Source organism: Notechis scutatus, chromosome 3, assembly GCF_049901735.1.
Source record: "Notechis scutatus isolate UNSWTSFEM ecotype Mainland chromosome 3, rNotScu1.2, whole genome shotgun sequence".
Lineage (NCBI taxonomy): Eukaryota > Metazoa > Chordata > Lepidosauria > Squamata > Elapidae > Notechis > Notechis scutatus.
The window spans coordinates 170,093,741-170,121,416 of record NC_142011.1 but is presented as its reverse complement, the minus strand read 5'-3'; the positions used below and the strand labels follow the sequence as shown (position 1 = coordinate 170,121,416).

General features: G+C 34.5%; 1 protein-coding gene across 2 annotated transcripts in view; it reads right to left on the bottom strand.

Annotated features, from left to right (window-relative positions):
• Window positions 1-2,499: 2,499 nt before the first annotated feature.
• Window positions 2,500-27,676, bottom strand: part of RP1 (RP1 axonemal microtubule associated) — a 213,712-nt gene continuing 188,535 nt past the window's right edge. For both annotated transcript variants that reach the window (XM_087961737.1, XM_087961736.1), the window contains exons 46-59: window positions 26,136-26,374; window positions 25,707-25,833; window positions 23,721-23,869; window positions 21,634-21,841; window positions 20,419-20,472; window positions 20,033-20,211; window positions 19,168-19,384; window positions 13,266-13,423; window positions 12,157-12,232; window positions 11,522-11,600; window positions 10,570-10,801; window positions 7,691-7,769; window positions 5,454-5,529; window positions 2,500-4,846 (exon numbers count right to left, since the gene is read on the bottom strand). In XM_087961737.1, coding sequence (XP_087817863.1) covers window positions 4,792-4,846; window positions 5,454-5,529; window positions 7,691-7,769; window positions 10,570-10,801; window positions 11,522-11,600; window positions 12,157-12,232; window positions 13,266-13,423; window positions 19,168-19,384; window positions 20,033-20,211; window positions 20,419-20,472; window positions 21,634-21,841; window positions 23,721-23,869; window positions 25,707-25,833; window positions 26,136-26,374 — 1,928 coding nt within the window. In that variant the 3' untranslated portion in view covers window positions 2,500-4,791. The remainder of the gene's footprint in view (window positions 4,847-5,453; window positions 5,530-7,690; window positions 7,770-10,569; window positions 10,802-11,521; window positions 11,601-12,156; window positions 12,233-13,265; window positions 13,424-19,167; window positions 19,385-20,032; window positions 20,212-20,418; window positions 20,473-21,633; window positions 21,842-23,720; window positions 23,870-25,706; window positions 25,834-26,135; window positions 26,375-27,676) is intronic.

Below are 27,676 nucleotides of genomic sequence, written 5' to 3'. Positions count from 1 at the left end.
ATGACTTTGCACTTTGTCCGGAACAAAGTGTCTATTTGCAAGGAGAACTGAAGAGCACAGTTTGGAGGATTTTGATCTGAAATATCTTGTTGGGATTTGGATTTAATTCGTTGGAACTTCTACTTATTGGAATTATTTTGTGAAGGATTTTGATCTGAAGAATCTTGTTGAGTCTTGGATTTAGTTCGTTGGAACTTTTACTTATTGGAGCTATCTGTGAAAATTCCTGTTTGCTGCCTTTCTTTACAAGGACTGTTGCTTTCAGCCTTATCTGTTTACTTTAAAAGGTGGGACATAACATTTTCCTGTTTGCTGCCTTTCTTTACAAGGACTGCTGCTTTCAGCCTTAACTGTTTATTTTAGAAGGTGGGACATAACAGATTTCCAGAAAAATTGCAGACTACAGGAAACATTTGCGCTTCAGTTTGAGATGCAGACAGCACAGATTCATCTCCAACAGCCTGTGCCTGTGCTCAACAGTGAAGGGATACAGGCCAGAAAACATCCTACAAAAAGCAGTACTCCAATGACAGCTGAAGAGGCTTCTTGGATGAGAGGCGAAATGTCTTTAAAAAAACAGCAAACAGAAAATCCGGTTGCCTCTAGAAACAGCACCTTTGAGATAACCATGACCTGGATGACTGAGAATCTCCATAGACGTTTCTCATTCTCAAGCCATAACATAGGTGCTGTTGCTCTGTTTAGTTTATAAATCATGTTTTTAAGTTAAGAAATAGAAACATTAATTTTGTAAAGTAATAATAAAAAATTTAAGAGAGGACCTACTGAATTTCCTTAATTCAGTAAAAAAATGTAGAAAGAAAGAAATGTCAGTAATACATTTTCTTCCCACTTCAATAACATTGGTATTTCTACAGTCAATGATTCTTATAAAGAATTAGCATGTTTTGTATTGAATTTGCTATATTTATGTCCTTTACATTGAAAAAAGACCAAAACTTGTTTTAAAATAAAAAAACATAGCAATTAGAATTATAAAATATTATACAATAATATTCAAAGTTACTGTCTCCATGGAATCATTTCTATTCACACAAAATAATGACTCCATGGTTTTAAAGTTTCACATAATGATTACTGAGAATGAAACAAAATCCTTTTATTAAATGAGGAATTGCAAATACATTCCACTTATTGTATGGTTACTAAATTTCTCAATTAAGCTCATTAAAAGATACAATTGTGTACAAAATATTCTTATTTACCATAATGCAAACATAATTAGAATGCTTAGAAACTGTTCAAAGTCCATGAGAGACTTTGAGAAAAATATTTAATCTATGTTTGACAGTGAGCAGAGAACAGAGGAAAGGAGAAAAGGAAAGAGAAAAAGGACAAGTGTCATAAGCAAATAATGTGACAATGACATTAGAATATAATCTCACATGTCTATTCAAAATAAAACATTCTGCACTTTAGAAAATCTTTGAAGATATTATAATATTTTAAGGAAGGATCTGGCACAAGAAGAATTTTAAAACAAATAATACAATATTCTGGAATAGTACTTTTGTATATTGTAGTTGTATTCTATAAAACAAAATCATTAGTTAAAAATGCAGCAAAATGTGCCCAAAGATATGAGCCCATAGTCTTTATTCTACGATTATTATCTAAAGGTTAGAATATTGATAATTATATAAATCCTTCCAAGTTTTTGTATGTGATCACAGAATCAAGAACTGAAAGTTATATTAAAGATCATTTAGTCCAACCACTTCCTGAATGAGGATCCACTAGAGTGTAAGTAAAAATGCCTTTGTTCCATAGTGAACAGGTTAACTGTTTCTTAAAGGAAAAATATTAATGAAAATTGAAGTTTTCACACTTCTCCCAGCTGAGTACCATTTCTGTACACCATTGTCTGAGTTATTTATGGATAGATGTAAACATTTTAAAAAATCTGTCTCTATAGAAACTGGTTCAAAGCTAGATTTTAGAGTATTCTATTATAACATTTACTTCTTTCGCATATCTTAGATATCCAAAATATATATTTGACATGATTGATTACTGACAAGATTTTCATGTTTAATTGCTGTCTTAAACAAATTAATTTAGAACTTTTAAGAATATCAAAGCAATTTATTTCCAATTAAGAGTAGGTCAGATTTTAGCTTTAATTTTTTCACAATGAAGCCTCCACAAATGTCATGTAATAACATGTATCAATTTTTATGCATTAGTATAACAAACAAAAATTCATTCCAATCTTGTTGAAATAATCTTATTGACAGACATTTATACATAAATATGCATATACTACTTTATTTCATGAAAGTTATCTTTATTTTATAAATTAATTGAATGTTGAAGATAAATACAAGGATTTCATAATTCAAGGCATATATGTAATGTCTAATATAAAAAAGACTCCAAAATATCAAAAAGATTCCAAACATCTGTCAAGTGAAAGTGATCAACATTTGAAAAAAAATTCCAAAATGAAGTTGAGACAATGGCTTTTGTTTTTACAAGTTTGCATAAAATGCCATGGAAACTATTGGAATAAATATAATTTGTTTGTTTGTTTGTCAAACTTATTTGCTGCACATCTTGTGGTTCAGGTGGGTTTTTTTTTTCATGTTGTCTTTCAATATTGTCCAATATCAGAGTTTCATAGGAACAAAAGTGTGCTGTTTCAGATGTAGCTAAGCCATAATTACAATGCTGAAAGTTGTGATTCAACTTTGGATAGACATATTGTGTATTCAAGATTTAGATGTAGACCTTAGCTAGACTGCTTTCTTACATGCAGTATAACAAAATCACATGAGTCAGCATCTGTGGTGGGATTCAATTTTTTTTTTACTACTGGTTCTGTGGGCATGGCTCGGTGGGCGTGGCAGGGGAGTGATACTGTAAAATCTCCAGTCAGAAGTGGTATTTGCCAGTTCTCTGAACTACTCAAAATGTCTGCTACCGGTTCTCCAGAACTGGTTAGAACCTGCGGAATACCACCTCTGGTCAGCATGTAACCTGGTGATGTAGAGAAAACCATTCCTGACCAAAACAATGTACTGCTTGCTGATCATATTGATACTTCAATAAGTCTGTCCAATTTTCTAAGTAAATATTGGATTAACTTTTTCATAGATTATTAGTTGTAGAATGACTGATCTGTACTCTTTGTTAGGAGGTATGAGTTTTCATTTGCTACATGAGTCCCACAGCAAATAGGCACATTTTTAGTGCATTTAAAGTTGTCCCAACAATATATAATTCACTCACAAAAGGAAATTAATGATCTCACATAATCTGTAGTACTTGTAGCCAAAGTTTATTAATTAGATTAATAAATTAATAAACTAAAATTCAGTCTGAATACTGTAATTTTGGAAAATCTGAATCATGGTTCAGAAATATATAACCAAGGATGTTGAATGATTTTGAACTAAATCACCTGTGTGATTACATAGCTGTTCTAGTTTGCAATTATGGCCATTTTATGAAGACCAATTTAAGTGGTAGATTGCAGTTTTCATATCATGAGCCATTTCATGAGAAATTACTCTCACGGTAGTTTTATTGATATAATTATCAAAAAACACTTGGATAAAATTGAGATTACTGTCCTATTCCTCAGAAAGATCTCAATATATGGTATATATTTACCAATACCAAGCTTGAAATGGAAATTAAGAAAATAATGAATATAAAGCTTGTATCTAAACTGACCTGTCTTCTATTGAAACTGATCTCAGCTTCTCAATTTCTGGCAATCTTTTGCTTTAGGTCAGCAGAATGGAACTCCTGTTGGAATTTCCCCTGTGGGTTTTGCAAATACTGTTTGAACAATATGTTATATATTCCTGGGGCCTCATTTTAAATAGCACAAAATAGGACAAAAGGACAAAATAAATTGCTGAAAGATGCTACTCAGTATTATTGATGTAAATGAAGTAAGATAGTATTATTTAACTTGATATACTAGAAATGGCACCAGGGTAAGTTCATATTGCGAACTATTAATGAAAGACACTCTAGAAGAAAAGGGTAAAGTAATTCTGTATAATGACTATAGATACTGACTAAACTCATTTCTGCACTCTAGGGATCACATTGATTGTATAAAGGCTTCTTAGTTCCTTCTAACTATCATTATAAATTGACCATTTCCTCAAAAAGTGATATGCCATTTTCACAATTAATAAGATTACTTATAGCATAAGAAATACATATTTACCCCTCCTTCTTCCCCGTGACACAATTTAAGTACTGTCACCATTGGAAAGAGGATGAGAACACACAGTTCAGTGAGTCTTCTTGGGATTTGGTTCCAAAAATATTCTTTATAAGTCAAATATTTCACAATAATATCTATAATACCTATATCTATAATACCTATAATATCTTGCCACAGAATTCTCCATTATCATTTTGAAGACATTTTGCCTACTAGAATAAGCTACTTGTATATATTACCAAGAAACTACTTTCATTTATATAAAAATAAACTTCTAATAAAAGATTTCATTATGTGCTTACTCATGACTGACATAAATTGCCTTTCCTTTTTCCTATGTAAAAAAAAAACCTGCCAATTTTAAATATTGTGAAAGTATCAATGATACAAAGACATACAGAACAATGATTTCTTTTATTCTATAATTGAATAAAGGTGTTTAGAATGCTTAGAGTCATTCTCAATGTGATAAATTCTTTTGATATTGCTTCATGATAATTATAGTTCTTTCATAATTGGGAAATACAAATAAACTGAATCAGCTTGAAGTGAAGGGGAATCACATTCAAATAGGTTTCAGAAAACTATATGTAAAGCTGTACTACTGTGTGCCCATCATTTTCATCTGCAGCCAGCCATCTGATAAAGAAAATATACATATTTTATTGAAAGATAAGGTACATTTGATCAGACTTTCCCATCCTAATTCCATTGATCATGCCAACTGGAAACTATGGGAGTTGTAATCCAACATATCTAGAAGGTACAGTTTGGGGAAGTTCCTATAGACATGAAAATCCATGGGGGTTTTGTGGATTTTATTTGAATTGAATGAACATGCTGTTGACCATTTACTAATCTCTCTGTTCATAGCCTGAAGTTCAGACCTACTCATTCTCAATTTCTCCTGTGATTTTTATTCTTGGAAAGGGAAAAATATTTCCTGGTGTATAATATTAGCAGTAGCAGTGGCACTTAGACATATATAATGTCCCACAGTGCTTTTAGAGCACGCCCTGAGTTGTTTACAGACTCAGGATATTGCCCCCAACAATCTGGGTCCTCAGTGTACTGACCTCAGAAGGATGGAAGGCTGAGTCAACCTTGAGCTGGTCAGGATCAAACTCCAGGCCACGGGTGGATTTAGCTTGCAACACTGCATTCTAACCACTGTGCCACCAGCCATATTACTAAACATTTTTGTTGAATGTTGTAGCAATAAAAATTTAAACAAAGCAAAACATACCTGTTACAGCTAAAACTGTCGAGTTCATTTGTAGACATATCTGTAATTTCTACCTTTTCAAGAAACCAGCCACTTGCTGTAAAAAAAGAAGAGAGAGAATAAAGATCAGACTGGCCTAAATGAGACCATTTTCAAATGCCTGAATAAAGGCTGCAGGTATATTCATGAAGACATAAAATTATGCAAATCATTTCAGAAATAGGATCAGCTGGCTTAATTGAGTAAGGGTTGGCTACTACATGCTAAACTCTATCAACAAGGCTGTCTAGGCTCAGTTTCCTAATGTCAATCAAGTCAACTAAACAGTGACAAAAGATTAAATATTTTTTACGTGCTACCCACCCAGTGACAAAAATATGAGAGGTGAAGTAGGCAAGCTTTTTGACTCTCTACAATATCATTAAGTAGAATTATCCTGTGAGATAAATTCAGCTGAATGACAAGAGGCAGCAGGAAGTCAGCTAGCAGGAAACATAATTCACAGTTATGTGGGTTGCTTGTTTAACAACCTGCACTATCCTCACTTAATGACAGTAATTGGGACTGCTGGAACTGCCATTGCTAAATGCAAAGGTCACATTTTGTTAAAATACTATTTTTTTTATTAAGGATTTCAAATACAAAGATAAAATAATGCAAACCAAGGATAAACCCAGTTTTACCTTGTGGTAAGATGGAAAGCTAATACATTTTACAAATAAATAAATAATATAAAAGGTAAAGAAGAATAAAAAGTGCAGAGGAAAATAAAACAATAAAATAATGAAAGAATAAAGTTCTATAAAGGAATGACTCATCCTCCCTCCAGACAAGTATAATCAACTTCTGTAACTTAATCTTTTCTTTAGCCTTTTAATAAAAAATCTTCCTATATTTCATATCTTATCAATAAACAAATTGCAAAATCTCATCATTCAGTCCAAATCAACAAAAGTCCATTAAGAGCTATCAGAAATAATAACATAAATTACCTGTAATTTTGCATCCCAACCTATCATTTTTTTGTGAAAAATAAAACAAATATCTTCCCATACTATCTTTTAGTTATAAACACAGCCTCATTTTTCTATGGCAGAAACAATGGCAAACTGTAGATGGGTCCACTACAGATGGCTGCAGTAGAAAGAGTAGTTGGTGAATGGATTGGCTCTTCAGAACTCTTCTCCAGATCAAGGAGAGGGCTGGGATACAAATCCTGGGATTGTTTGCTCCATACAGAAGCTTCTAAATAGCATTCTGGTGGGTTTTATTGCTGTGGGAACCAGAGGGAAAATCATCTTGGCTAAGCCACAATCAATGCCTTCAATTAGACACCGAGTGCTCCTATATTATCTCTCTTAATTGCTTTAGGAAATTGCTTGTTACTGGTTTTTTTGGATGTTAAGAACATCCAAAGAAGGGCAAGTTTCAGTACAGTGGGAAAAGAAGTTGACTAGAGCAAACCAGTCAGAACTAAAGATTACAACTAAAAGAGAAGAGACCCATTAAAACAACAGAGCAATATTGACTATTGAAGAAATCAAGAATATTCCTTCCTTCCTTCCTTCCTTCCTTCCTTCCTTCCTTCCTTCCTTCCTTCCTTCCTTCAATTTTTATCCTTCAATTTTTTATAACCACTCAATCAAGTGACTTTGGATCAATGTGTCCAAAAATTAGTCTTAAGATTGTTTGCACCTATAAGAACCGATTTTACAGAGGCTAGAGAGGAGGAGATTTTACTAGACAAAATAGACTAAGGGTGATCTACAAATAGATCTAAAAATGCCAGACTATAAGACATATGAAAAAAGATGCCACAATGGAATTACAAACAAAACTGGATGATGTCTTAATAATTAAAGGAGACATACAAATAATCAATCAGAAGAATGGCTTGGAAAGCTTTTTTATCGTGGATGTTCAAAAAATACATGTTAAAATAGTGAAGGAATTTCTGAGGAGACAAAGAGAAAACTATAAGAAATCAGCTTGTGGGACATTATTTGAAAGGATTAAAGATGAAGCTTTCTAAAACTAAACAGAAACAAATGTGGATTTATTCAATAAATGATAAAATATAACGTAGATTTATTTTATATATGTAGTGTGGTGTCTCATCATATTTTTTTTTTTTACTTATACCCATGTTGCTTAACAAAGACTCCAGTCCCAAAACAGCATTATTAGTGAAGGCTACATGTACAGATGTTTTAGCACCTATGAAACACAATTTGGTCAAGTAATCCAAATGCACTTACCAAACCCTTTCCCATCATGTCCGATTTCAATCTTCTGCAGCCTTCCAATATTCTTTGTCTTAATTTTGAATGTATCAGACTTTAAAATGAAAAATAGAATTAGCTTTTCAATTATGATAGGTCAGACTGTGGAAAATGCTATCTTTACGTAGTGTGAATTCTTCCCTAAATATAGTTCAACTGAATACTTTGCAGCAAAATACATGCCACAGTCATTGCATATGAAGCTCCATGTCCCTCTGCCAAGAACAAGCAACTGAAACCAGAAGTGCCAAGTAAGTGCATAAGTGCACAATCATGTCTACCGTTCCTGTCCTACTGTCCCCATTTACTTGTTCCTATTTCCTGCAATCTTACTCATGTTTATACTTATACCTATTATCTTGTAAGCAATTGACAAATCAAACAAATAAGTAAGTAAGTAACCTGGAGATTTTCCAAATATCTGTAAATTTGCCAATCCCTTGGCTTCTCTCTTGATCAAGAACTAGTCTGAATTAAACCAAGGTGAAGGAGATATAGGATATTTTTTTATCATTACTGAAGATAAGAAGCTAGATCAGTAATTTTTATCTCTCTCTGAATTTTTTCTACCACATGGTCCTGAACAAGAAGGAAAACCAGCCAAAAAAGGAGCTGTAGCTTTGGCCCAATCCAAAAAGATACTATAAGAGGATTCTGATATTTTTTTCAAACACATTTCAAAATTCCAAGTAAATAACTATGCACGACTAAAAAAGGCTTGAATTAAAAACCTGAACAGGAAAAATAATCTAGCACTCTGCCTTCATAAACCAAGTTTAAAAATAAAAGAAAAATAAGAATATTTTGCTGGCACCTAAGGAACTGCATAAAAATGGCTGGTTCAAGAATTTAATTCTCATAGATATTGAAAAAAAAAGTTGTAAACAGATTTGCTTCTTGTCACAATAACAGATATATTCAGCTTCATTAGTCAGATGAATAAATAGCAACAGGAGATCTGCAGCAATCTGGATTTGCAAAAGAAAATGCTATTTGCACTGTGTGTAGATGCCCACAGTATGTAGAGGCACCCACAAATAGCACCTCCTGGGAACATCTTAAACCAAAGGTGACTTCCTGGATTCTAAAGCAAACTAAGGAGGGCTCAATAGCTTCTGTCACATTCTGCCCTTCAAATTCAGATCTCTCTTCAGCTTTCTTAATTATTCCACTCCAAAAAGATTTTAAAATGTAGCAAAATCCTGAGGTATCACAGGTTTCACCATCACTTTCTTCCTCCAAACTCAGTATCACCTTAAATGGGCAGCATGCAAATTTAATTAATAAATTGTTCTAGAGTGGGTACCATTATTTGGATCAGCTATGGAACTTGCTTAAAATATGTGCATGTGTGTAGATGATATACCCTGTTTCTCCAACAATACGGCCTCCCCCAATAGGAAGTCCCAGCATGTTTTATAGGCATGAAATGAAATTAAGCCCCTCCCCCAAATTAAGGCCTATATTAAAACATGCGAAATGGGGGAATGGTGGGGGCTTGCCGTTAGGAAGTATTTTTGTTGCACAGCCGGATATGGTGCTGCCTGCGTTGACCCTGATACGGAAGTGCCCCACCAACGCCGAGGTCAACATCCAAGCCGCTGCCACCCGCCCGAAGATGCAAGGGGGGATTAAGTCACCCCGAAAAGACAGCCTAGCCATTTTTTCAGGGCTCAAAAAAATAAGACCCGGGTTTATTATATGAGAAACACGGTAGATATAGATTATACACTGTAGGTGGTATGAGAAATACCATATCTTGATTAATGATCATCTTGGTTGAAATTCCATGCTGCAATTCTTTCCATTTTTAAAACATAAAAGAAGCACATCCCAATTTCTTTATTTCATTTATTACACATTTGTAAGACATGTACTTCTTAATATTGTCAGAAAATAATTTTAAAAATAATGAACTTCCAGCTAGTTTGAAAAAAAACACCTTGTGTTTTACATTTACATACCCTTTTAATGATAAACTTTCCTTTGAAGACATAAAGAGAAATTATTTGACTCTATGATAAAATCTTTCAACTAGCCTACTAATTTGGTTTTTAAAAGTTTTTTCATTTCCAGTGTTATTTTTTGTCAATGCTGGATTTTTTCCCCAAGGGAACAACATTTTGACCTCTACAAAACTGGTTCTTTCATGTTAAGTTAATTCTCTAAAGACAAAAATGAATTTGTTCAGGGTCAGAGGGATAAAGGAAAGTTAAGTAGCTTCTGGAATCTTTTTCTCTAGCAGAATAGAACATGTTATTCATACCTATTATATGATAGGACACTCTGTTTACAATAAGCATACATTTAACAGCCAATGGCAATTAATCCCACCAAAGAAAAAGTTGCCATATTCATATTTGCTTCGTTAACTAGATTTATGGAGTATACCAAGTTGTACTGTGATTAAGTCCAGTTTGATGTCAAAAACCCAGAATGCTTAGCACCAAGATAAACTTCAATTGAGAACAGCTTTAAATACAATAGGGAAACTATGGTTTAGTATAGTCTATTCACTTAATTCAGCATTTTGTGTACCTAAGACTGATCAAAAAAAGTTATTTCCCCTTCTGCTGTCCATTTGAAGAAACTGGAAGATGAATTGCTCCCTAAAATGAAACTCCTCCAGTTCTTTTCTCTCTCCCACTTCTCTGTTTTAATCTTCACATCAAGTTTGCAAAGAATGAATGGGAATTCTAAAGGCAATGTGCTGGACAAGCCTCATCCCAAGGAGGGTTCTCCCTTCACTATCTGTATAGTTCTAAATTTGATTGTGCCAGATTATATCAAATTTGTAATATTTGATATGACCAATTTTTTAAAAAAGATAGGTTCACATGGGCAATGTTACTTACCTTTCCTCTTTCAAAGGGATCTCGATGATCGAGAGAGTTTTTGAGCTGAATTAAAGGAGAGGTATCCATGTCTCCAAACAAAATGATATGAACATTGGCATCAGTTCCAGACCCTCTTTTATCACCAGTATACACTTTAATAATATATTCTGATCCATTATCTTCCTTAGTAACCAAAGAGAGAGGGATTTCTTTCCTTATTTCAGGTTTATCAATGTCCAGATGGAATGTTCTAGAAATAATTTTTAAAAGACAAGCTATGTACAGAATTTGATATGACATTTAATAAAGGAGAAACAAATGTTTTTTTTATAATATTCCTTTTCTTGAGATCCAGTTTTGTCTAATGCACCTTTCTTAACCCTGGTAACTTCAAGGTGTGCAGACTGCAACCCCAAGAATTCTTCAATCAACACACTGACTGGAAAGTTCTGAGTTATGAAATCCAGGTTGTTAAGGTTGAGAAATACTAGATTATAAACTCAAAGATCATGAGTTCTACTACTAATTTAGACACAAAGCCAGCAGATGACTGTGGGCCAGTTAGTCTCTTTCAGTTCTGGGATAAAGTTGTGAAAATACTGGCAAGAAAATTGCAGGGCAATCACCAGGACTTGAAGCCACACATTTAAAAAATACCCATAATATAAGAAGAATATAATTAATGTTAATATGATGTCTCTGAATGTTCTTTCTGAATGGTAATATGAAGTTCATGACTTTCCCACTCTCACAGGTGTGAGTTTTGACAAGGTCTCCTGGCTGAGAACTATCATTGTAACAGCTGTTAAGGATGGAACCATTTCTCTAACTGCCAACAGTGGGCAGTAGAACAAGGGATAAGATAGCTATTGGAAGAAGGATAGTTTGTTTTACTCATGCTGGTTAAACTTTTCCAAAAAGTCTTAATACCCCAAATTTGCCCCTGGTGATTCATATTTTTCATACTCACTCGTTCACTTCAAATATGTACACAGGCTCTTGTTTTAAATTTTCCTTTAAGTGCAAGGCTTTAATTGCCAATTTGCAGGCTGCATTAAAAGCAATAGATAATTAAAACATTTTTTCATGCCAACACTACTATCAAATTGTATGAAGTATCTGTAAATAATAGCTTTACAAGTCTATCCCTTCTTAAATCTGAAGTAGCTGCACTTAAATCACAAAACTTGAGAGCTTTTCTATTTAATATATCCATAGTGTCTGCAGCTATCATTATGATACCTACTGCAACTGCCATACTTACTACAGATAAAAGGAGAGGTCTGTAGGATTTATTTTCAAATAAAGGTCATTAAAAATACATTTCCTCTAAGTTCAGTAACAGAACGTGGAGTCTACATTTCCAGAATGTTTGAGACTCAGTTCCTGGCATTTCTAAATTAAACTGGGGGAACTGCTTGAAACTGTTAACAATTGCTGTCTGTCACTATGAATTATATTGTTCTAGATGGAACAATGATCTTACTCAGCATAATGCTGTTTCCTATTTTTAAACTATTTAAACTATATACTACTTATTATTACAGCTTCAATGTTAAACTGAAAGATTATCTTATCATTTTTTTTGTAGTGAAAACAACTTACACAATGTGCTTCCAATGAGAAGGACAATTTTGTGCAATTTTCCCAAATCCACAGCATCTATGTGACCTGTAAACAGCTAAACATATAAGAAGATATTTCAATAAGGCAGAAAATTATGATATATTCAATAGGTATTTGTGTATGCATATATGTATGTATGTATGTGTGTGTGTAATCTGCTTGTCTCTGTCTGTCTGTCTATTATGCATCCAACATCTATCTGTCTGTCTGTCTGTCTGTCTATCTATCTGTCTATGTCTGTCTGTCTATCTATCTATCTATCTATCTATCTATCTATCTATCTATCTATCTATCTATCTATCTATCTATCTATCTATCATCTCCAGTTTGGTGAAGTGGCTAAGGCAGGGGTGTCAAACTCATGGTCCATCATGTGCTGGCCATGCCCAACCCCAGTTTAGCGAGGAGGAAAAAAGTTGCAATACATCACGTAATGACAATCTGTTGTTGCGGGTTTGACACCACTGGAATAAGGTGTCAAGTTAGATATCAGAGGACCAGTGGTGGGATTCAATTTTTTTTACTACTGGTTCTGTGGGCGTGGCTTAGTGGGCATGGCGTGGCTTGGTGGGCATGGCAGGGAAAATATACTGTACAATCTCCATTCCCTCCCCACTCCATTAACCTGCTTTCCAGCTCCATTCTCCTATGCAGGGCAACAAAAGAAGACCCAGCTGATCAGCTGGGACTCAGGAGGCAGAGAATAGATGGGGGTGGGGCTAGTCAGAGGTGGTATTTGCCGGTTTTCCAAACTACTCAAAATTTTCACTACTAGTTCTTCAGAACTGCTCAGAACCTGATGAATATCACCTCTGCAGAGGACCATAAATTCTTGTCCTGCTTTGAGCTTTATGCTCAAAGTCAACAAGATGATCTTAGGCCAGTCACTGTCTCTTACTCTTAGAAAGCAAGCAATAGTAAACCATTTCAGAAAAACTTTGCCAAGAAAACTGGAGGGATTACTGCAGACAATCACCAGGTGTCAACACTGGCTTAAAGGCTAATCTAATCTAATCTAAAATATGCACATACACACATTTGGAATTGAAATATATTTTAATCTGTATTTTCAGGTAATAGTAAATTACCTCACCAACTTCTTCTTTCTTGATTGTAGATGATGGTGACAATAAAAGTCTTCGTTCTTCAGTATCTCCATTGGTTCCATATATATACAGAAAGATAGGCACCACGCTTATTTTGCTTGCAGTATCACTGCAGAATATTTTTATATCATATGTAATCACTGTAAATTAAAAACAAATGTCAAATCTGATGTAACAGATGGCATCATCATTGCACAATTCGTTACTTTAATAACCTTTCCTGCTATCTGCCAGTATTTACATGATGCAATATTTTTTCTGCATGAATTCATCATTAGTAAGCAAGTGATATAACTAAAAACACATACTGAATATTTTTATATTCCTGAAGTGCTTTTGCTCCTTTCTCTCTTTTTAGCACTGATGAAAGCATTGTTAAAGCAGATACTTCAGTCTATTTGATCCAGTAATCCATCCAGATTTCTCATTTTGTCATCTACCAAGCCAAATATTGAACCATTCCCACCATCAAAGGATTTTGTATTCCAAATGTGAAGCACACTTTACTCAGTACATGAAAATTGCAATTATGCAAAATGATCATTGAAAAATTTGGAGCAATCGAAATATTGAGTAAAAATAATGTTAGGGTAGGTTTGTGGAGTAAGTAGTATGTCAAATGAATGATCCAGATAACACAGAAACAGAATCAATACTTTAATGGATACCTCTGGCCCCCCCCCCCCCCCCCCCCCCCCCCCCCCCCCCCCCCCCCCCATCGGGATCAAGGACCAAAGGAAAAAGGAAGCAAAGCCTGTCTGCTCTCTGGCTCAGCTTTCTCAGTCGCCCCCTCCTCTCCTCCAGGAAGAACTCAAAGAGCTTTCCTGTCGCCAGCCGCGCCCGCCCCCCCCACCGCCCGCCCGCCCGCCGCGGTTCAATCCACAGTCCTGCCTGCCTGTCTGGTTGTTTAGGGCAGCCGGCTGAGAAATAACTATTGGCCTCTTTTACGCGAGCGCTCCAACGAGGGCGGCAGGTAAAACGAACCGTGAGTAACCCCAACCAACACACAACCGGGCAAGCGGGCGACAGGAAAGCCACCCGCTCTGGGCTGCGGAGGCGATGGTGACGAGGGCGAGGAGACACCTGAGGGAGGGAGGGAGGGAGACACCTGAGGGATGGGGCTGGGGAGGCAGGGCCGAGGCGCTCCCTGAACTTGGTGGTTTGCTGGCAGACGTTTTATTACCCGACTAGGTAACAACATCAGATGTTACCTAGTCAGGTAATGAACGTCTGCAAGCAAACTTCCAAACTTCAGATTCTCTCCCCCGGTCCTTGAAAAAAATGTTTCTGCTTGAAACCGGTCCCTGGTACAAAAAGGTTGGGGACCACTGCTTTAATAGATTGGCATCAGGATTCAAGTCCTGAGGGGCCAAATATAGTCAGGGCTTAGAGAAATCACATTCTATTTTCTCTGCGACATCCTGTTTTTGAAGGTGAAGTGAGATTCAAAGGTTGCTTGAACCACTCCTTTTTCCCATGGTGAAACTGGATATTTTTACTGTACTTCATAGGCCTTCCCCCCACCCGCCCCAGCAATCTAACTTACCAGGTCACTCCTCTTTGGAAAGCTATCTTTGTCAAAACTTTTCTTAAAATATGACAATCAAAACTGGGCTCAATGCTTTGTGCAGTTAACCAATTACTCCTCATAATCTGGTTTCTACATTTCTGATAATGTAATTTGAAGGTGCATTTGCTGTAGCAACCACCTTTTTCTGTTAATCAGTTCAAATATTTATTTTGGATATTGTATCTAACTAGCAGAGGTTGACCACTTTCAGCAGGAAAGAATTCCTGCCCAATACCACCACAATTTAGCCCAAAATTTATGTTGCTAAGTGAAAGATTTGTTAAATGAGTTTGCCCCATTTTATGACTTTTCTTGCCACTCTTGTTAAGTGAATCATTGCAATTGTTAAATTAGTAACATGGTTGTTAAGTGAATCTGGCTTCCCCATTGACTTTGCTTGTCAGAAGGTCGCAAGAGATGATCCCATGGCCCCGGGACGTTGCAACCGTCATAAATATGAATTTGCATCTGAATTTTGATCATGTAACCATGGGGCTGCTTCAACAGTTGTAAGTGTGAAAACCATCGTAAATCACCTTTTTCAGTGCCTTTGAAAAGTCATTAAATGAACTGTTGTAAGTCAAGGACAATCTGTAATCTAAAACAATCCACCAAGAAGACCCTAGTTTCTGCATACTCTAGCCAGGAACATAGAATGACCAGAGCATTTCTTCCTTTGTAATTATGTCTATTTGGGGAAGGAAATAGGTTTGAAATGTTCTGTAAGGTAAGCAGACTTCAACCATAAAGGCCTTTATATATCATTAGTAAAATCATGAAAGGCACCCTTGAGGCCACAGACAACTAATGAAGCTCCTGAAGCATAAGGACGAGAGAAGAGAATACTGGGAACCTTTGGACCAATTGTGTTATCATGTTCTGCAGTGCCTACAGAAAAGGGAGTCATCAGCTTACAACTATTTATTTGAAGTTGCAACATCACTGAAAAAAAAGTTACTTACAACCAGTCCTGACACTTATACAACCATCACAGCATCGCCACAGTCACATGTTCAAAATTCAGATGCTTGGCAACTGGCATGTTTTTATGACAGTTTTGCAGCATCCTAGGGTTGTGTGACTGCCATTTGTGACCTTCCCAGCAGCTTCTGACAAAGTCAATGGAGGAAGTTGGATTTGCTTAATGGATCTGCACACAGTCATGGGGTTGGTTGGTGCCATGAGAGCCCTCTGTTTGCCTTTGTCAACTAATTTTTAATAGGATTTAATTATTCCTGCCTCCTTTTTTTATAATTTATATAATTTTAATTTTTTATAATTTATATTTTTATTTTTTTATAATTTTTAAATTTTTAAATTTTATACTTTTTTATTAATTTTTTTATAATTTTTAAATTTTTTATTCTTTTCTAATTTTTTATTTTTAAAAAAAAAAATTAAAAAATTTTAAATGTTAACTTTAACATTTAAATTGTTATATGTTGATATTTTATTGTACACCATCCAGAGTCCCTATCTGAGAGTAATAGGCACCTCAAACATGTGCAGTATAAATAAATAAATAATGGCTGCATGATTCACTTAACAGTGGTAGCAATTTGCTTAACTACTATGACAGAAGAAGTGACTTAACAGCCACTTTGCTTAGTAATGGAAATTCTCATCCCAATTACGGTCCTAAGTCAAGGACTGCCTATAGCTGAAGGCACAACATAGAATAAAGTTTGAATCCAATCTGAAGGTAACCTGAACTTGCATAGCCATTGTGAAGGCACATGTGCCTGAAAAAGCCAGACCTACAGAGCTGTTTCAATTGATCGGAGCAATTCTATACCCCAGTAGTTACCTGGGATGACATAGTAAGAGATTGATCTAATATACTTAGACCATGGATACCACATAGATTACTTCAATTTTATACTTACGACTAGGTTTCTTTGCTATATAAGCAAATTTTAGAATTAGCATGCAGAATTTTATTATATTTATTTTGATGCAAGCAATTCAGCCTGTTCAAAACCCTTTTATTCTGATTGTTTTATTAGTGTTGGTTAGTCTTTCTAGTTTTATGTCAACTGTATTTGTATATTTTAAGCCTGAATGGAAGGTAGAAAAGGTAGCTCGGTACCTAAAGTTAAATAAATCTATCCAGTCTGTTTTATAGTCTTGCAGTCCTTCACCAATAAGTATAAATCTACAGTATTGCAGCCACTCAACCAAATGGGCTCTCTGGTATTAATAATAATAAACTAAGTGGTTTCTTGAGAAAATAACTCTTTGCCAACATCTGGACAATGTTTTTACTGTCTGTAGGAACTAAATCACAGATGGCTGATTAGCTGGAAAACTAGAAACACAAAGCTATATTGAGGGAATAAGCATTACAATGATAAATAGACCAAGCAGTAACATTCAGAAATCAACAGCTACAAAAGTATTAAGCTGATCCGATCGCACTGAATTCAATGAAACAGAATTAGCTTGAATCAAGCACACTAATTCAACAAGTTTATACAACTGGCTACTAATATTCACATGTAAGACATGTTACTGGTTGCACCAATTAAATAGGTTAAATAGGTGTAACCCAGATTATACCAGTTTAATATTACTGGTGAAGTACTAGAAAAAAGAAATATATTGTATTTAAACAAAAGATACTTATCAGCCATGTATTAAATTATTTTGAGTCATTTTCAGTTCAGTTACATAAACTATGTAGCATTTAATTTAACTTGACTAAGGTAATTTAATAAAATATTTGAATTCAATGGCAATAATTTTCATTCTTCAGAAATATAAGCAAATGCTTATATATGCATACATTACTACTTATTTTTTCCAAAACACCACACCAATGTTTACATCTAATTCCCAGTCTGATAATTTAATATTACATATACATTCACCATAAAAAGCAACATGAACAGATTTTATAACTAGTACGTGGCAAATTTCCAGTCTGTGACTTAGATCCATTTCTGTCATTATTTGATAGATATGTTTTCACATGGGTATCATTTCATATGAAATACAGTAACACTGTTGAATACATGTCTATACACTGTATGTCATTATAGATATAATCTCATAAATGTATGGAGAAGAAAAAAAGAATCTGCTATTTACAAGTTGGAATGTCTTTACACTGCTTTTATTACAATTATCAGTCTATATACAGCTGATAACTGGCTTTTTACCAGCATTTCATTGATTTGCAGTGGCAATATGGACATATCATGGAATATGTCCTTATGTATTAAATGAAGTGAGAGCCTACTACAAACAACCTACAACCATGTCTTCTGGGCATTTTGGAAAAGCAACAAAGATAGCAGCCAATCATTCTTCTGGAGGAATGATGTTCTATAGAGAAGGGACTACCACCAAGAAGGCTCTTTTTTGTGGTCCCACCACAAGTACTTCTCTAACAGAATTAGCTAACAACATATCTTCCCTTTTTCTCCTTGTGGGCTGGATGGGTATACTGGAGAAAAGTGATCCTCCAAATAAACTGGTCCCAAGCCATATAGGGCATTAAAAGCAATAACCAATACCTTGACTTGTATCTGGAAGAAGATTGGCAGCCAGGGCAGCTCCCACAAAAGAGGTGACACATACACAACTCTAGGCTTGCAATAAACTGTGTGGGCCACTGCATTCTGGACCATCTGAATATTTGCTGGATATTACGATGGCACCTCTACAAATAGTAGCAAGTATCAATAATGGAAGTTGAGGACTGTTCCAAGTCTTTCTTCACAAAAGTGAAGGGAACACAACTCTCACAGGCTATGGCACAAGATTCTTGTTTAAGTAATGCACAGGAACCAATATATCTTGCAAAAATACACATTCTCATCGCTATCAGTAGGAAAGGTAAAGATTCCCCTCGCACATATGTGCTTGTCGTTTACGATCTAGTGGATGGTGTTCATCTCTATTACAAAGCCAAAGAGCCAGCGCTGTCCAAAGATGTCTCCGTTGGCATGTGGAAGTGGTCCCTATTTTTCTACTTGCATTTTTACATGCTTTTGAACCGCATCCCTTTATCAGTACAGTGTGCCCTAGACCTTTACACTACAATACAATGAAAACAATTATACCTCTCTTTCCTCTGTAGTATGGGTGTCTGTCAGTAAACAGTTTCTGACACACAAACTAATCTAATGGAAGGTTTAACCTTAAAATGTTTACCTGAAAATAGTAATTTGTTTTCAATATATAGAGGCCTTGTCATTTTATGGTGTAGTTAATTAAAGGAAATTAAGATAGATCTCCTTAATAAGCATTTAAGCTGTGATTTCTGGAGTACATAGTGGACAAATGCCATAGTGGACAAATGATACATACCAGAAAGAACTTTCCTCAATGGCCATTCAATAGGGAACTCAAGCCACTGGTCTCCATTAAGAAGAGGAAATGTTTCATTTAATGAGAGACTAAAAGTATCCAGGGTTATAGTGTTCTGGATTTTGCAATGATGAAACAATTGCCAGATTCTTTCTCCAAAGTGTTGAACTCCAATCTTCACTTTATAAAGTGTTCCTAGATCAGATGGGAAATATACCTAAAAGAGAACAGCAGAATAAGTAGTCTTCCATTGTGATTAACATGACATTAAATAATATTTTGAAATGATATTTTCTTAGGCATTGTCCATTCCTGCTGATCCCACAAACTAAAATGGAGAGTTCAAAAAATCTTATTTTCTAAGTCCACATCTCCTTTTTTTAAAAAGCATGGATTGATAAATAAAGAAAATGATGTGTTAATGCAAATAGTTGATATTCATATGATAATACACATTAGTATTATTTTGTATTTCCTGGTCTTTTAAAAATGTGTTTGTTATAATATGCCGAAAGTGATGTTAAGTGACATTTTATAAAATAATCAACAAAATCAAAAAGAATAAAAAATTCAGGACTGGTTCTTTTTTTCTTTTTCTTTTTGCATAAAGCAAGATTCAAATAGACAATACCATAGCTTATCAGCCATAGGATAGGAGCTTTAACGGAATGAGTGAGAGATGGCCACTGTTGTTGTGAACTCTCTAGATCCTGTTTTGTGAGGCAGTTGCTTCACTCTGTCTTGGTGGTAAGACTAAGGTGGAAAGATTTCTTGATTAAATTGAAAAGCTACTGTATGTTTCATCTCTCTACAAACAATGTACATGTTCATGGGAAAGATAATATGGAATACATATTTATTTTACATCAAATGTTAATTTGTCATCAGCTTGAATTCCTGTTTTGCTCATCAAGGAAATTGGTTCAGATTTGCCACTATTTCCATAGAACACCCAAATCAATTTAGTAATATTTTCCCAAGACTCCTCAAATGCTTTTGATGAATCTTCACGGCATGTAGTGCAAGATATCTTCCATAGACCTTCTAAAACAAATAAAAAAATAGCATTATCGAAAGAATGTTCAAATTGGTTGAACTAGTGTATATTAATCAGTAAATATGTTACATTAGAATGTCAGATAATATATTTCACTATTTAAACATAATGATAAAAACTGATATTGTCAACAATGTCAAAGTATTTCTAAAACAAAACATTTATTTAAACATGGATTGGTGTTACATAAATACCTGATTTCATGCTTTGGCTTGATAACAATGAGGCAGTTCTCCTATCCAGTACTTCTAATTAAAAAAGATAAAAAAGAGAGATATTAATATTTCTTTGTAAAAGAATACTGGAATGATTATAGGTGTGATAAACCTAGACATTTCTTAACTTATGTTCAAATATTTGATATTCATATTTCCCGTAGAGAATTGGAGAAAGTTTCCTGGAAGATTAATGGAATCTGCTGTGGTTTCTTATTCCATGCAGAACACATATAGATTTGCATCATCAGTTAATGTTAAACCAATGCCATAACTTACAGTACTGTGTAGCCAGGATCTTAATGGCTTAAATATGCTAATACATTGAAAAGTAGAACTGTTTGAATGCAGCAACCCATGTGTTTGGTCTTATACCAGGAAAGCAGGAATAGTTATTTTTATATAGTTTTCTTTAAACTTAAAATTAAGCCTTTCAATGCCTCAAAGTATCTAGGCATAAGAAACAGGAAAGTGAGGAACTGAGAGGGAAGAAGGTGAATAAGAGACAAAGGCAAAAAAAGATGGTTTGAAATCATAATGCTTCATAAGCTCATACTTGGAGCTATTGATAGAATAAAGCTTAAGGATGTAGTCAACAAGATTGCCATTACATGCCAGCTTTTCCTCTCTCTGGTTCCCTGAAATACGAAGGGGTGGAAAATGTGTGTGTGTGTGTGTTTAGTAACTCAGGGTATGATGGGGCCATTCCCAGAGCGTAACAAATTTGATTTCATGGCTAACTTGGAATATATAAAACAAATAGAAACTTTAAAAAAAATCTTTTAAAAAGGTTTTTCCATCAGTATCTTAAGAAAGTTTTAAAAGGTACAACAAGAAAGAAATAAAATTGCCCATTGATAAACAGTTTATCAAACATATTAATATATCTCCTTAGCAGTAAGAATAATTGAGACTATTTCTTGATATTATAGCACTTCACCCAATGCTTTTTGAAGAAATCACAAAGACAAAAATATTTGATAACAGACACTTTCACAAATTTATGTTGTAACTTGGTTGCAACATTTAATTAATACTCTACAATCTTATTGCTAAGTTGGCGTGTACTGCTGCAAAGTGTACTTTCTGCTATTCAGGGTTAGAATAAATAGGGGGAAAATGGCACGTTCTGCCATTAAGAAGGAGACTCTTCACAATGAATCTCAAATGAGAAATATCTCAGATAACACTGACCTGTAGCATTCAGAGTTAATGAGGCATATTTTTTCTTGTCAAGTGTGTCTTTCAGCCAAGTCTGTGTCATAAAGAGTGTCTCTTTTCCTTCACATTGTGGTTCTTTCACCATAACCTTCTGGAGGTGCCAAGCAGAGCCTTTTCCTTTTTCCACAATAAGCTGATACAGTGTTCCAATATCTACTGCTTCTATGGGAAAAACATCCATCTAGAAAGACCACAGTCAGCGTACCAAGGACTTAATAAACAGAAGAATGAGATTGATACAGCCACTATAAAACTGTCAAGCATATAAAAGCAACAGGAAAGTGAAGCTCAATGCTTTATTCTTATTTGACAACCATTAATCTGCATGCCAGCGCCACCTTTCCTGATGTTCTAGGGGTGCTGCCAACTTTAGATTACATTTGTAACAAAATTCTTCTCTGCATAGCTCTGTAACACACTGATTTAGCTATATGAACAATTTCCATAGAATTTATAAACTTTTATTTTATCAGCCTCATTACAATCAATTTGTGCAATCTATAATTAGCAACCTAATTGTTGCTAATGTAATTTAAATGTGGACTACACTTAAAAATCAAATAATGTATTTAGCATCAATTTGTTATCTCTCTCCCACATTTTTTGAAGATTTGGCCAGTTTAAATTCAAGTTTAAAATTGACCACAGCATTTAAAGGAAAGATGGTGTTCTGCAGATGCCCATTGATTATTCCCCAACTACAATAAGGTATTGATAGGCAATCAGATTGCTTGTTACTGAGGTGCAAAATTTCTGTTGGGTGTATAATATTTCTAGGATATGCTGTGTTAATATTTGCTGCAATGTAACATGAATTACTTATTCTATGTAAGGGGGAAAGATTATTGTGGCTGCATAGGAATGTGCTAAATAAATGAAATGAAATTAATTTTATATTTCAATGTTCTCATCAACAAATTTAACTAGGTTTAATATATCGGGGGCTCCAAGATTCCAAGCAACCATTAGGTGGTAGGAAGGAGATTCAAAACACGGTACCATTTTAGTGACATCAAATGATCATTTGGATTTTAGCAATGATGATAGCCCTAAATTTACTAGTCATGGAGAAAGCAAAATATATTGACTCATTTTCAAGTGAGTTCATCGTGAGCTCTGAAAGTCTGGTTGGCCTGATGGCTCATATATGCTTCATTAGCAACAGTAGAGGTGTTACTCCATTGGTTCTTCTTGACTTCCCACAAGGTTTCATTATGGTAGTTTCCCATATTTTCAGAAAGATTTGGAAATAGGAGGCATGTCCTTGCAGTAATAAATTAGGATTAAGTTATGCACTAGAAATGACCAGCCAATGTAATACAAAGATATTTTAGTGGAGATATTTTACATGTTCTGAAGAGTTGAAACTTCTTTCTTCTGTCTTCCAAGATAACTAGTGTTTGGTGCAGAGCTTGGTGGCCTTGAAACCTAGCAGCTGTGTGTTTACATTATCACCATATCTAGCTTGGAAAGTAGTTCCTACCGTATCAGCTGCAATCCTTAACATGGGTATATTTCTGACACCAAGATTTATTTCTCTAGGACATCTTCAAGAAATGGTATGACACCTCTGAATGACTGCTTGCAGTGAGTAATGGACAAGGTAAAGGATAATTAATTGGAACTGATCACAAAAAAGACAGCAATGAGTAGTAAGTATTCCTTCTCCAGATGGGAATATGCTCTTTCAGAAGGAATAAATAAGCAGTTTGGAGAAGAATATGGAAACGATTCTTTCTAATATTATGGACTGAGACAAAAGGCAGGAAGACCTTTTATTCGCTTTGATTGATATGCTAACCATAGACCTGTTCTTAAAAGACCTTGTCTTATATTATAATTTATAATATTATAATCCAAAGAATGTTTTGTTTTTGTAATCTCTTCTGATATTTGCCTCAAGACCATCTCCCTTGTTCCATCTCCATCATCATGCTCCATCATATTCTGAATTAGCATTGTATCCTAGATGTCCAGTAAAGAGCACTATTATATCTCTCTCTAATTAGGACAAATCATACATACATATCCTTTTTTGGTTATTTATTTGAAAAGCTTACCTTTCCTTCAGAAAAGCATTCCAGCCCATTCCGGAATAATTTTCTCCGGCCTGTGTCTCCCATAGTCCCTTTTAAAGTGACATACACATCAGAGTTTGTACCTGACTTTGGGGCTGAATCCGTTGAGATATATAGAATATATTGTTTAACTAAGGACCAAAAAACAAAGAAAACAAAACCCAGTCAGTTAATAAGCATATGTTATAAATATAATGTATATATAAGTATATAATATATAAAAGGACATATTATAATGTATCCTGTATATATTATAAAGGAACAAGTATGTTTATTACTAGTTGTTAATTAAAGCACTCAGAGAAACAGCTAATTAAATTATTAAAACAAGTTTAACTACAGCAGCAAACAAGAAATTAAAGTGTTACATGCTGATGTAACCTAGTTGGATACATGAAATATCTGCAATCAAACAACCAGACTCAGAAAGCCCCAGGAACTCCACAATTCAATCTTGAGCTACCGATAGTAAAAACAGATCATATATGTGAAAGAGATTTTGAAAGCTATGTTGGTCATCTTCTTGCTGAATATATGGATCTGTACTACAGGATAGATACTGTACAGTATTTCTTATAGAACTGATTATTCTTCTTAAATCCAACTGGCAAAGTTGAACACATCTGTTCCTGATGTTCCATTGTCAAATGCTTATCCTAAATTTCATGTCCAGATTTGGAGTTGCTCTCAATCAGTTCTGTCAATCAGTTCTAATCCTGCTTTCTGGAGCAGCTATTCTGGAGAACAGTTTGTACCAACGTCTGAATAAGAGTCCTTTATATACTGCAAAAAATAGTATCATTTAAATTGTCTGTTTTCTGGACTGTATATATCTAGATTTTTCAAATGTTCCTTAAAGCATGTTGATCTATATGGATAGATTTCAATGTGCTAAAATGACTGGAAGAGACAAGCTAGTCCTTTTTTGTACATAAAACTGGAATTATGGAATTTAATTATGGAATTAAAGGTATTACTGACTGTCACTGGAGGAATCCCCATCAAATTAAATGCTAGTAATTATATTACAGTTTATAGTTTCTTTCACTGAATTGCTAAGTTCTCTTAGTAATCAGGAAATGTGCCAGGATTATACAAAGCTAGGCTTTGCTTTGATAAAGATTCATGCAAACCAACTTTTGACTCACAAAACAACCTGCCTTTCATTTTCTAAAACAGGGGTTTCCAGCCTTGGCAACTTTAAGACTTGTGGACTTCAACTCCCAGAGTTCCCCACCAGTCTTAAAGTTGCCAAGGTTGGAGACCCCTGTTCTAAATATACAGGGAAAAGCTTCAGCACATGTATGACATATACATGTAAGCGTCATTGAGGAAATTGGAATTGCTGACAAGGCCTCCAAAGCAAAAAACAACTCATATCCCCTTTGTTCACAAGACAACTTTTAATGAAAATTATGTCCTGCCCTGTCAATTGTTTATCCAGCACTTAGATTGGCTTACAACAATGGAAATCCATTCTAAACAACACAATATAAGAACAAGTCACAACAGAGAACACAACAAAGAATCTAAATCACAATAAAAAAAATAGTCCAGTTATAACAGCAGCCTGGTAGTCTTTCTGTTCTCCCGTCCTTTTTTTTCCTTGGAGAAAAATAGCTTTGCCTATGGCAAGAATGCTGGCAATTACTGTTAGTGTTGGCATTACACAAAGAAGGAACCATGATTCAAACAGTCTAGTAAAAAAAATGATTGGAGCACTTTCTCCCCTAAAAGCAGAACCTGTAACTAAAAGTAGAATATAACATTTACTCTTCTTTCTTAACTGTTATTTGGCATCAGCCACAACATCTAGTATGTAATTTTAAGAATTGATGCCTAAGATGGCTTACAATATTCTTTTCATTCCTTTTTCCTTTTTGTGTGACTTTTCAACTCCACAAAGGAGGCAAATGTCCTTTGTAAGCTTTTGTGGAGATTGTTTTGACTGTTTCATAAGTAACAAACCTGTTAAAAACCGGGTGCCAGTTATCAGAATGGGAAATTCGGCCACTGTGCATCCTTTATTATCTGGAAAATCTCGCCAACAAGGTATTTCTAAAGTTTCCTTATTCTTTTTATTTTGAAGCTTCACCTATAGAAAATAAAATAATAAGCTAAGTGAGCAGGATCTAAATAAAATGTATTTTCTTCCAAACAGTGTTGTTTTCCATTTCCTGCAATAGTATGGAAACTATATCATAATGTGTTGAATCAAGAATTAATATTTAGAGTTTTACTGAAATCAATGAGATTTGTTGTGACATGGAATTATTAAAAACCCATTTATGTATGGCTAACTCCAGATCATCATGTATGTCTATGGATAGATCTGTGAATTATAAGATTAAAGAACATTTATGTAAAAGTATGTATTAATGCATAATTAAATTTTACCTCATGACAATGCCATGTTTCTCTGTCTGAGTCTTCTATTTCCAAGCGAATTTTGCAAATCTTATTAAACTTCTTATCTAGCGCCAAAGATGTCTGGTAAGTTTTAGCCCTTTTAAACGATCCTTTGGGAATGAAGACTGCAGCTGATGTACCTTTGTCATCACATACTGTCAGAATTAATTTAGAGTTGCCGTAATTGTCTGACATTTCCCTAGTTATAACAGTGACATCCCAAGTCCCTAGAAATCAACAAGAAATAATTTGTTTGCGATGCTACATCTGACATGTAAAAAATGCATAATTGTTTATCAGATCTGTAGTATAATTTAGAAGTTTCACACATACAAGGTAGATGGAATAATTGAGAGTTTAATTACATTGCCTTGTAGAGTCATACAATAGTATAATTTATATTACACTCATAGATAAATTATTTAGTAGTCCTGGGACTTTTTTTTCCCTCACAAAAGTTTCTGAGGAAGACACTATTTTCATTTTATAGTAACTTTTAATTCAAAGTTAGAATTTAGTTACTAACAGAAGACTTTGTCATGGAAACTCTTCTTGCTGTGCCCTCTGAATATAAATACAATGTTATGTTTATGAATGGCACCTTGCCTGAATTCAAAATTGCCTCACTTTGAATTAAAGATTTTCTCCAAGTAGAAATTTAACGAAACCAAATTAATCAGCTGCTGCTTTTCTGAGCACATAGCCAATGAAAACATTCTAGCAGACTATATCTCTGGCTAGTTAAATTCTTTTATTTGCAACACTCCTTGTTTTAGCTAATCACAATTAAAACAGTATTTCAAATATGAATATGTATTGGTATACCAATGCAAAAGAAACAAATAAAATGTCTATAGAGATTCTCAGTCATTCAGGTCATGGTTGTCCCAAAGGTGCTTTTTTCAAAAGACAACTGGACTTTCTTGTTTTTCTTTGAAGATGTTTCACTTCTCATCCAAGACTAGCTTCTTCAGCAGAAAGTCCAGTTGCCTCTTGAAAAAAAAGCACCTTTGGGACAAACAAATATAATGATTTTTGAGCATTTAATACAATGTATTTTTGAGTATATGTTCCAAAGAATTTATTCCTTCTAAAAAGGAATAAGAATATTGAATTAATATTTGTCTTTGGAGTAGTAGTATGATCATTTCAATCAATCAAAACTTAAAGCACTATTCCCCAAATGTGACTGGGGGAAAGAAAGAAAACTCAGCCAGAACAGGTGAGGAAATAGCCTCAAATCCAACAGCCTTAGGTCTCATGCATGGAGAATTCTATATTTTCTTTTCTCTCTCCATGGTGCATTCAATCCCCACATCTCATTTGAAACATTGATTATACTTTTTAATCTCTCCATGTGCTTATCTATTTTTATTTAAATATTATAACTGCATTACCCAGCTTTACAAAATGCCAAGAATATACAGTTTGCATTAAAGATATTGTTCTGATACACCGGTCTTTATTCTCAGTTGATCCAACCAGGAAAGACAAAGATGCATCAAAATAGAAGCTTGAAAGCATTTTAT